A 10,896-nucleotide genomic window follows, 5' to 3' on the forward strand; every position below is an offset into this window, starting at 1 on the left:
AGGTTTGGGGGAATAATAATTTTTTTTTTAAAAAATTATACCGTATATATATTATTATATCGCTTTACGAACTAAAAATAATAAATTCCTTTATTTGTTAATAAATATTTTTATATGTAAATATTATTTTTATTTTTACGATCCTTTATATATTATTTTCGACGGGTTTTATATGGTTAAAGGAAAATAAAAGGTTAATATTAATATTATTGGCGGTTTAAAAAATATTAACCTCCATTTAAAAATAATAAAAAACTTATATTAAATTTTTAATCGAACGGAAATATCGTAAATTTTTCAATTTAAAGTAAAAACCCTGCTAATTCCTATTTTTAACGATATATTTAATTGTTTTTATTATGCGTTATCGCAAAATTATTACGCAGTAAAACTGTTTAAAATGGCGAAATTACCTCCACTTAAGCCCAAAATGAACAAGTTGTCCTCAGACCTGAACCAAAGTGATTTTTGGTTGGACCCACAGGTACAAGCAAAGCCACGAATTGAGCCACGGTTCAATTAGTGGAGCTCGCGTTCAGGGATGAGCCCTGAGACTAACCCAATACATGGCTCTCCTACCCTATCAATTCTGCCTGCACGTATTCGTTAATGTGCGTCAGTAGGTACCTTAGCTTACCTACGTACGCCAAGCCCCATCATTTCCATAAGGCAGGTAGGGTCTCATCAGTGTTAGGCAAGCACTTGTCACCTCGGTCTTAGAGGATTCATGCAACAGCCAGCATGTTTAACCCTTCTTTTTGGGCCTAAGCGACAGGCGGCACTGCACCTACTGCTACCACCATATCGTGGGGGTTACGTCACTTGACGCGCGCAGTCGTGAGAACGGACGATAAAAAATGAGATAAGAAACATTGAAGCTGGGTGAAGTGGCACGGTCGGCATCTTGCGCGTTGTACTGAGAAGAGCATTTTGTAAAAGCGGTTATGTTATAGCTAGACCATGTCGGTATCTTTACTATAATTACCTAGATCTTACAGATTGTCCAGACATTCTACATAGTAGAAACATGAAAGTCAATTATGGATTGACAAAGGTTTCGGAATCAGACACGGGTTTTGGCTGCGTGAGCCAGATCACGTGATTTGGCGTCGGTGGGGCGATTGCCTTTGGCTTTTGCGGCAGGTACTCCATTCAAAGAGACGCGCCGCTTTTCCCTTCATCATTTTCTACGTCAGGTACCATAGCCAGGTCAAATCCGGTCTTCGTATAGACATTGCTCTTATCCACGAGGATCTTGCAGCCCAGACCGATTCCAGTGGTACTTGTCGTCAACGCCCACTCAATCTCGTGCAGGTTGTCGCCTTGCCCCTCGCGTTTACTAGTGCTTAAAAAGCCAGTGCGCCGCGTCGCCATCTTGAGATTCAATGGACGCTTATGACGTTCCCGATTCGACCGACTGGCTCAACACCCCACTTGCGGGCTTGATGTCAGTCGAACAGGCCTTCCGATGTCATGTCTGCAAAGACTTTTACAACACCCCCATGATCACCTCGTGCAGCCACACATTCTGCTCGCTCTGCATCAGGAGATCTCTCAGCGTCGACGGGAAGTGCCCACTATGCCGCGCAACGGATCAGGAGAACAAGCTAAGAGGCAACCACGCTATGCGGGAGGCTGTGGATGCCTTTGTGCAAGCACGCACTTCCGTTCTCGAGGTTGCCCGTACTCCCAAGATCCCACCACCCGATGTCGAGCCGCCTCGAACACCCAAGCGCAAGGCAGAGAACCACCAAGAAGGCATGGATTCTGGGACGGGGCGGAAAAGGACCAGAATGTCTACACGACAGAGCAAAGCGAAGGGAGCCGAGGCCACCGCGGCGATGATGCGACAGGAGACAGTGTTGGAAGTGGCAAGTTCCGCTGGAGAGTATATGGATGATGAGCCAGGTATGTAAACTACCCCCTGTGTACAAACTCAACGCCCTGCAGCTAAACTGACTCTACCCAGATGACGGACTCGCCGGTTGCCCAATATGTAAAGCCCGTATGAAGCCAGAACGTGTCTACAACCACCTCGATATTTGTCCAGGCGAACCACAAGGGTCACAAACAACGGCAAGCGCACCGCCACTTTCTCTGGGAACATCACAAGCACCACCAAAGCCTTTGGAACGCTTACCTCCTTTAAATTACTCTATGCTTAACGATCAACAGCTGAGGAAAAAGCTCTCGGCACTTGGGATTTCTACGACAGGCAACCGTCAGCTTCTGGAGAGGCGGCATAAGGAATGGGTCACAATATGGAATGCCAATTGCGACTCCCTTAGGCCAAAGAAGCGCTCCGAGCTACAACAAGACCTTGGAGTATGGGAGCGTACCGTTGGCGCCCCCGCCCCGTCTCGAGCAGCTACTCTCGGTGCTCAGATCAAGGACAAGGATTTTGATGGCGAGGCTTGGGCCGCGAAACATCAGTCTTCCTTCAAAGATTTAATAGCAAACGCCCGGAAATCAAGAACAAAGCCTAATCAGGAACCTTCCGAGCCAAATGCACCACCTCAAACCTTGCCAGAAGGTGCTACGACGCCATCATTAGAAGCCAAAGCCCCTGAGCAAAGCAGAAGTGATGAGGTGGTCGACCTCACGAGTCCGACCCAAGAACAGCCGCACGTTACTGACACTGAGGCAACCACCGCTGGCTCTCGCACTTCCATAGATGATGCTGATCTATGCGGCATTAAAGAGCATATTGGGGAGAGCTTTATCCCCAGAACACCAGAGAAAGCGCAGTCATGATTACGAATTAATGTTTCAAAGATTCACCAGCTCAGATTTACCAAAAAAGATATATATCATACTCCGGAATTGTAGTAGTACATGATCTTGACCAACAAAGGGTCAAATACTTTGATAATGACAACGATGACGTATTAAAATCAAGCCTACCCCTCCAAGAAAACAAAGTCCGCTGTACTCCGTGTAGATGCTTATTACCTGTAAGTTGAGAATGTGCAATTTGTTTATCAGACAGCAGGCAGTGCCTGTCGATCTTCCTCAAGAGACAATTTTCGGAGAACTTCAACTGTGTCCCTCTCAACAGAGTCCAATCTGGACGGGCCTTCTGGCTGTGTGTCCGTAACTGCCGGATCCTTAGTCCCTGGAAGTGACGTAGGAACTTGCTCGATGGCATTGAGCTTTTGGCGCAGCTCCTCGGCCTCCTTGATTTGCTGGGCTTCTTTCGCCGCCTCGGCCTCCTTGCGCACGCGCTCGGCTGCCTCCTCTTCCTTCCTCTTTTCTTCTCCCTCGAGAGCGGCCAACTCGTCGTCGAGCTCGCCTTCGTCCAGCACCGGTCCCGACTCGGCAAGGATGGTTCCAACCTCGTCGACCGCATCCATCTGTTCCCGCAGGCGGTCGACGACATCTTCGACGCGCTCGACCCCGCCGATCTGCTCGTTGAGACCCCGCAGTGCCTCCGTGCTCGTGTCCATGACCTTGACCAGCTGCACCTGATCTGCTGCCTGCTCGATGCGAGACGCAACCTCCTCCAGCTGGGACAGCGTGGCAAATCTGCTCGCTAGTGACGTCTCGGCAAGTTTTTTGGACTTGAGTGCCGCGAGTGCCGAGACGCGGTTCTTCTTACCGACCGCATCTTTGGCAGCGGCGGCGAGGTCCTCGATGCGACGCTCGAGAATGCGCGTTTGGTGCGCCAGATACTCCCTCAACTCCTTCAGTTGTGCGATCGCTACGTCCTCCTGTGTGATCGTGGATGATTCCTGGCCGGCGGCATCTTTCATCCTAATTGTGTTGCCATCATAAACCACCAAGTCTTTATCCCTTGACAAAAAAGTCAGCAGAACATCGACGTCGGTCGCAGACAGAGTCATAGGTCCTGAGGGTCCAGATGGCAGCAAAGATGCCGCGAAGGTTTTGAGAAAATGAGGCTTCGACCACGTGCGTTCAAATCTCGAGTTTGCATCCGCCGTCTTTTCAACAAAAGCTTTTGCAGCCAGTTCCAAATTAGCAACAACAACAAGCTGCGCCTTCGGCATCTTCTCGGATGGTCCTCCCAGGCCCGCCATGGCCCCTAGCTGCCTGAATCCCCAACTGACAACATTTAGCGGCAATGCTCCCCATGAGGATGACTTATCGTATATGCTCTGCTTGGCGCTCAGGAAATCCTTGAGCGGTATAAGGTCGCCTGCAGCCATAGCCTCTTGCACAACCACTCCCAGGGCGAGCGGTCGGCCGTATTGCCTGCTCTCGAGTGCGCGGACCAGGCTCTCATCGGTGCCTAGGACCAGTATGTTTGGAGAGCCAGAGCCGGCGGCGTTGACCAAGCCGGAGCGGGCCGCAGTTGCAAGGGCGCGGCGCCATGCCGAAACGTTGGCGGCGTAGCCGTCGGGGTTCGAGGCGCGTTGGCCGAGGAAGTCGGAGTAAAGAGCGGGAAGGCGTGCCCTGCGACAACCCGGATGACGTTAGTTGCACGGAAATCTTGTGAAATGTTCGGTAAGTTAGGGTCTTGACCCACTTGCGGAAGCTGGGCTCGTTCTGGCACAGGTACTCAACAAGGTCGCCCATCTCCGTGTCGGTGCACCCAAGTGAGAGGTTGGGGTCCGTCCGCTGGCAGAGTTAATGTTCCCTCGCTTGTCTGCAGCAAACTTGCAGTGAATAGATGCAAGCGTCCCGTCGCCGCTTCTGATGGGGATGCAAAAAGAAATTTTGGCGTGACTGTTACTCGAAATAATACAAATCGTACAGTACGTTGTCTAGATCACAATAGTTGGATGAATATTGTTCTCGCGCCTGGGATTACTTCCATCCAATGCTATCGATGTTGGCGTCGTAGGAAAACAAACAAGCGGTCATGGGTGGGTTCTCAGTTGTTTGTTCGTTTTAGCTCAAGTAAAGTGCTGACTGGCTGCGCTGGAGCCTAGAGCCTGGTGCGGGACAGTGTTGGCGGGTGGACAGGAAGGGTCCCCCCTGGTTTGCATCATGGCGGGGCGTTGCTGTCGCCTGTCATGTTCGACTTAACCCACCCTGTCAACCTCTGCCTAAACTGGCTTTGCTTGACCGGGAGCCAGAAAACAACAATCCCATCAATCTTCAACCACTTTCAGCTCGGTCGACAACCATCATCAGAATAATATGCGTGCGCGCTTATCCAGACTATTTATTGCGCCTATTTATCCGATATAATCTGACACTAAGTCTCGATGAAATATTTCTCTGTGGTCCTAATCTATGTGGGAAAATAAATATGGATATCACATCACTTTTTAGAACGGCCGTGATAGCCGTGTTGCAATCCTGCAAGCCATGCATGTCAGGTCAAGTACGGACTCTCTCCATGTCGGACTCCCGCATGACATGACGCATTTACTTCTTTATTTGATTCCTACAAATAACGTGCTCACACTTCACCGACTCTTTTTTTGCTCCTATCCTATCCTACACTTTCTGAGATCAACTCTGCCTCAATCTCTCTTGTCGGAATACTTTTCTGTGCGGGATTCCAATCGGGCTGCTCATTACTCGTATCAATCAGTATCAAGGGCATTCTCAGTATATAATGAGGATCCTCTGTCTTCACGGCTTCGGCACAAGCGGCGCCATCTTGAAAAGTCAAACAGGTGAGCCACTCCCAAGTTGCCCTAAGTACCTGTCGAATTTTCTCGTCTGAGTAAACCTACTAATCGACAAAGTTTAGTTGCCTTCCGGAACAAGCTTGACAGCTCTTACAGCTTCGACTTTGTGGATGCTCCCTTCCGCTGCGGTGCTGCACCAGGAGTAGATGCACTATGGCTCAGCTCGGGAAATTTCACATGGTGGCCTCAGGCTACCCCACAAGCCATCCGTGCCGCTCACCTTTGGCTCGACGAGTACATGGCTGATAATGGTCCATATGATGCCATCTTGTGCTTCTCTCAAGGCTGCGCCTTAGTCGGAAGCTACTTGCTGTACCACGCCCGCGAGACTCCCGACGCTCCCCTTCCTTTCAAGTCAGTCGTCTTCATCTGTGGCGGTATGCCTTTCGCCTCACTGGAAGATCTGGGTATCCGCGTCTCACAACGGGCTCATGATATCAATGATCGCACTGGCAAGGCCCTCAAGGCCAAGGCGGCAGAACTTCAAAACCTAGCCAAGAATCCCGACAAGATTAAGCCTGGGGTTGGTCTCTGGGACAACACAGTGGATCTATGTCACGATCCCAGAAAGATGCCTAACCCGACAGACGTCTTTGGACTGGACTTTACCACTTTCCCACAGGATTTGCGCATCACGATACCTACTGTCCATATTTACGGTGGTAAGGACCCGAAATGGCCATCCAGTATGCAGCTGGCGTACTTTTGTAACAACAGGAAAATGTACGACCACCAAGGAGGCCATGATGTGCCCAGATCTACCGAAGTTTCTCTACGAATAGCACAGCTGGTACGAGACGTCATTGCGCAAACAGTCTAAGACTGAAGAAACCCCGATCTCGTATCTCGTATCTGTTGCTCAACCCCGGAGATTCTTGATGGCATTCTTCTGAATGTGTCAGACTCTTGGCGTGCTACCTTACCAGGCAACAGAAGACTGAAAAGAGTTCTTTGATGCAGCAAATATCAACCGAAGGATAATAAAGGGGGCTTAGACATCTCAGGACAACAACGTCTAAATTGGGATTTAGGGACTGCCAGTTCACAACAATCCAATCGCACTAAATTAGGGTATTCCAGCACTGGCAAAGGCTGGGAGGTATGCCTAGGTCTCGATTCCTCCAATCTCGTTGAGCTGGACAAGGTTTACGGTTGACGGATATGGGGACTCGGATACTAGTTCCCGCTTGGCGCAATAGAATGCGCAAAGGATGGCGGCTGTGTTTCCCGCTAATAATAGGACCAAACGCAACTAGGACTCAAACCACCCCTGACTAAACCCGAGTGGATGTTCTGACCGTCCGCTTCGAATATTGTTCCAAGCCACTAGGGAGTCCGTTGTTTTTCTGCCATGAGAACCAGTTCAAGCCCCTACAACACACACCCACCCTGTACGAGTTGTTGGGAGATGATAGGTGCCGAGAAAGCCAAGGGGCCTAGTGAATGGGTCAAACTGATCGCGTGGGAGACAGCTGCTGGAATCAGTCCACCGACAGCTTGGCTGCCCTACGGATGGATCAAGTCTCGATATAAATCATTCGCTTGGCATATTTCTAGGGCATTTCGAGATCCTCGGCGCTAACACGAGATCAGATGCGTACTATGTATGGTGTAGAGTGGCGATCATTCAAGCGCGGAATCCCCTTCAGTATATAAGATGAAGCGAGACACTCTGTGGTTGTTTCGACATTCTCCTACTGCACCCCATCGCTCCCTCCCGAATCTCCTCAATCAAAGTCACTCATTTGCGGGACTCGCCGCATCTGTTCGTTGGAGTCTGTCTCTCGTTTGTTTCTCAAAGTCTTTCTTTAATATACAGGTCTCGCCATTCCCATAATTGGCCTCACACTCACTATTCTTAATATATGATTTGTCACTGCCCAACATGAATAACGCTTCTCGCCTTACAAACCTCCTGGGCATAATTGGCCTGGGAGCCAGTAACAGCAATGCTGCTGTCTGCAAGTCAAATCTGGTGATCGACAACTTCTCTAAGTTTTCTACAAACACCAACAACCTTGGATCATACACCAGCGGTAAGTGAAGTGCATCACCAACCTCTCGTCTCATTTTGGACTGCTCAGCAGCTAAAAGCTTTACTTGTTGTCTGCCCGCAGATGATGGTACCATGAGCAAGATATCGGCTTCCGGCGGGGCCCTCTCTTTTACCCCGAAGACCGACTCGTACTTCTATGAGTCTTTTTCATGCCGCAAGACAACTGCCGAGGGATACAACGCCCTCTCTTTCATGGTTCAGGCCCCTGCTGCCGGATCTTCCATGACGATTGAGATCCAGACAAATCCTTCCTGCGATGCCGGGACTACCTACAAGAGCGCTTACTACGGCGTGACCGGCATTAGTACCACGCAGAAGACCTTCACCGTTCCTTTGAGCTCTTTTGCCGGCACCGAAGCGCCGAAGCTTGACTTTGTCTCAACCTTTGCCTTCAGTGTCTTCTCTTCAAACAAGGCAGGGTGGAAGCTGAGCAATATCCAGCTTGTGTGCGACGCTTCAAGTGTGCCATCATCCTCGGTTGCGCCAACCACCGCCACCTCAACAACCGGTGGAAACACAGCCGGAGCAAGCACAGCCTCTCCCACTCGGGCTTCTTCGGCCCAGTCTGTCGCGTCTACCACTGTTGCAGCCGCAACCACGACCTCATCGACCACGGCAGCCCAGCCATCGTCCGGCACTTGCAATACACAGGTCATTGACGACTGGCAGTCACAGTCACGTCTCACCTTCCTGTACTACAACGCCATGCTGAAGCCATCTAGTGATGAGGGCTCCATGAACTCTATTGTGGTCGGAACCAACAACAGAGTCACCCTGAACCCCAAGGACAAGAGCTCATACTTCTACAGCCAGACGGGTTGTAGCAATGTCAAGGGTGTCTATGGAGGCATCTCGTTGAAGATCAAGGCATCTTCCGGAGCCAAGTTTGCGGTCCAGCTTGCCTCTGTTAAATCTTGTGATAGCTCCGACCAGGGTGGATCGGGCTACAGGAGCACCACCGATCTTGGCTGGTCATTTGACGGCTCCGAGAAGCTTTACCATATCGACTTTGCCAAGTTCCCCGAGGTCGACTTCACCAAGCTCAACACGGTGCTGTTTGCCGAGCTGCCTGGCGCCGTCACCTTTGGCCCCATGGCCTTCTACTGCGGCAGCCAAGTGGTCGAGTACAGCGTTCCCAAGTACAACTACCCTGCCGTACCCTCGGCGACCGTCGCTGCGCCCATCGGCCCGACTCAGGCAAGCATGGTGATTGATACGTTTTCGAACTCGAACTCGAATAACCAGGGCGGATGGCACGGTGGTGACGATGCCATGAAGCTTGTATGGGGCACCAACAAGCTGACCATCACATCCACGGACGCCGACTACGCCTTCTATAGCAACCTCGGAACAACGTGCAAGGACATCACCAGCTTCGACGGTGGTTACCTTCACGTCCAATACAGCGGCAGCACCAAGTTCACCATCGCCCTCCAGCAGCACAACTCCCAGTGCGACGAGACCATTGCGCCCTTTCCTGAGACCTGGGACTCGCTCGAGGCTGCACGCTATGCCAGCAACGGCCACATCTACATCCCGATGTCGCACTTCAACATTGAGCGCAAGCGCGCTCTCGCCGTGGCCTTCAAGGGGTTCTACTCGAGCGACCCTGTCACTCTGTCCAAGATTGAGATCGTCAACAAGGTCCCCGACAACTTCAAGATCCCCAACAAGCTGGCGACCGGCAACCTCGTCTTTGCCTGCAAGCGACCCAACTCGTTCGCCTTTGCCATCGATGACGGCGCCCCTAACCTGGCGCCGCAGGTCATGGACATCATCCGCGACGAGGGCATCAAGGTGACCTTTTTCACCGTGGGCGCGCCGCTCGAGGACCCCGGCACCAACCTGAGCACCATCTACCGCGACATGGTGTCTCAGGGCCACCAGCTGGCGCTTCACTCGTACACGCACCCCAAGATGGAAGGCCTGCCCAGCAACGACGCCATCGACTGGGAGTACGCCGAGGACATTCAGGCGGTCAAGGACCAGTTCAACGGCTACACCACAAAGTACTTTCGTCCGCCCTTTGGAAACGAGGGCGCCCGCATGAGGCAACGGCTCGTGGCCAACACGGGGTCCGACAGCGCCTACATTGTAAACTGGAGCGTCGACGTCGAGGACTGGCTCTGGGCCGAGTCCTCGACGCCCGAGAAGCAGCTCGACGCCTTCAAGCGCGACGTCGCCAAGGGTGGCAACCTGGTCGTTCTGCACTACCTCTACCCCAGCACCGTCGGCTACCTGAGGCAGTTCATCCAGCTGGCAAAGGCCACCGGCAAGAACCTCATGCGCGTCGACCAGTGCATGGAGGACCCCAACGCCCCTGCCTTCTAGATCCTTTGGAAGCTAGCCAGATAAATGAGTTTATCTGTGGTTTTTTTGCCCATGGGGAGGCTGGTGCGTGGGTGGTTGCATGACATTCATCTCTTTGTGATTTGTTGACTAAAAGGCTCAAAGCTAGTACATACAACACTTTTGATAGAAGAATTAGGCTAATATTAGATCGTGGTCCTTTTCATTTACAGTAAAGGTAGTCCCTGATGGATGAGCCTAGTCGTGAATTGTGTCATCTGAAAACCGTCGAACTCTTTTCATCATTAGCATTAGAGTTGTTTAGTGCCTTGGGCTCTAATTGGTCAAGCTAAGGCCAAGAATAATCATAAGGGCAAGACCCATGCAAGATGCAACAATGGTACAGGACAAGGGTGTCAAAGGAACTGGGGGTTAACCTTTTATTAGCATACGGTGCTAGAAGTAATTAGACCGAGGATCGGGGGAGCTTTTTGGCTACGGTAGAATAACCGGCTTGGCAACGGATCTTTGAGGGGTTTTTGGGTTAGCGTTGAAGGGGGGGTCACTTGACAGTAAGACGTATCTGAGGCTGAGGCATTCATATGCATTGTGACGGCATACGAGCATGGATGCTGAAATCCGCAAGAATTCGCGGGCAAGTAAGCTGGCGTCAGGTTCATACCAACAAAAGAAATGCCGCGATAATAGCTTTATTATTACCTGTTCGTCAGTACCATGCATGGCTGGCTTGCATGGATCGGATTACAGTTTTTGACAAGTCTCCCATCCTTTGCAATTTTTTTCAGGTGACAATCCAACAGTCTCTGTTTTTTTTTTGTTTTTTTTTTGTTTTCTAGTGGCAATTTCTGGAGTTCTAGACCCCTATCTGCCTTTGGTTCGGCTTATCTCTATGGGTTCGGGTACCTAACTGTTTGTCTCGGTTTGTCT

General features: G+C 50.9%; 4 protein-coding genes across 4 annotated transcripts; 3 read left to right on the forward strand and 1 right to left on the reverse strand.

The window, feature by feature from the left end:
• The first annotated feature begins 1,272 nt into the window (after positions 1-1,272).
• Positions 1,273-2,781, forward strand: PgNI_06712 (uncharacterized protein). Its single transcript, XM_031126732.1, has 2 exons — positions 1,273-1,908; positions 1,970-2,781. Exons 1-2 carry the CDS (start codon positions 1,386-1,388, stop codon positions 2,752-2,754), a joined length of 1,308 nt encoding a protein of 435 aa, XP_030981645.1. The 5' UTR covers positions 1,273-1,385; the 3' UTR covers positions 2,755-2,781.
• On the reverse strand, positions 2,734-4,782 carry PgNI_06713 (uncharacterized protein). Its single transcript, XM_031126733.1, has 2 exons — positions 4,487-4,782; positions 2,734-4,413 (listed from the first exon to the last, which is right to left on the reverse strand). Exons 1-2 carry the CDS (start codon positions 4,534-4,536, stop codon positions 2,982-2,984), a joined length of 1,482 nt encoding a protein of 493 aa, XP_030981644.1. The 5' UTR covers positions 4,537-4,782; the 3' UTR covers positions 2,734-2,981.
• Positions 4,783-5,058: 276 nt separating this feature from the next.
• Positions 5,059-7,479, forward strand: PgNI_06714 (uncharacterized protein). The gene is made up of 2 exons (XM_031126734.1): positions 5,059-5,588; positions 5,666-7,479. The coding sequence occupies exons 1-2, from the start codon at positions 5,528-5,530 to the stop codon at positions 6,421-6,423; spliced, it is 819 nt and encodes a 272-aa protein (XP_030981642.1). The 5' UTR covers positions 5,059-5,527; the 3' UTR covers positions 6,424-7,479.
• Positions 7,480-7,488: 9 nt separating this feature from the next.
• On the forward strand, positions 7,489-9,990 carry PgNI_06715 (uncharacterized protein; the record flags this gene model as incomplete). Its single annotated transcript, XM_031126735.1, has 2 exons — positions 7,489-7,639; positions 7,721-9,990. 2 exons carry the CDS (start codon positions 7,489-7,491, stop codon positions 9,988-9,990), a joined length of 2,421 nt encoding a protein of 806 aa, XP_030981641.1.
• Between the last annotated feature and the right edge of the window lie 906 nt (positions 9,991-10,896).

Source organism: Pyricularia grisea (genome assembly GCF_004355905.1).
Source record: "Pyricularia grisea strain NI907 chromosome Unknown Pyricularia_grisea_NI907_Scaffold_4, whole genome shotgun sequence".
Taxonomy (NCBI): Eukaryota; Fungi; Ascomycota; class Sordariomycetes; order Magnaporthales; family Pyriculariaceae; genus Pyricularia; species Pyricularia grisea.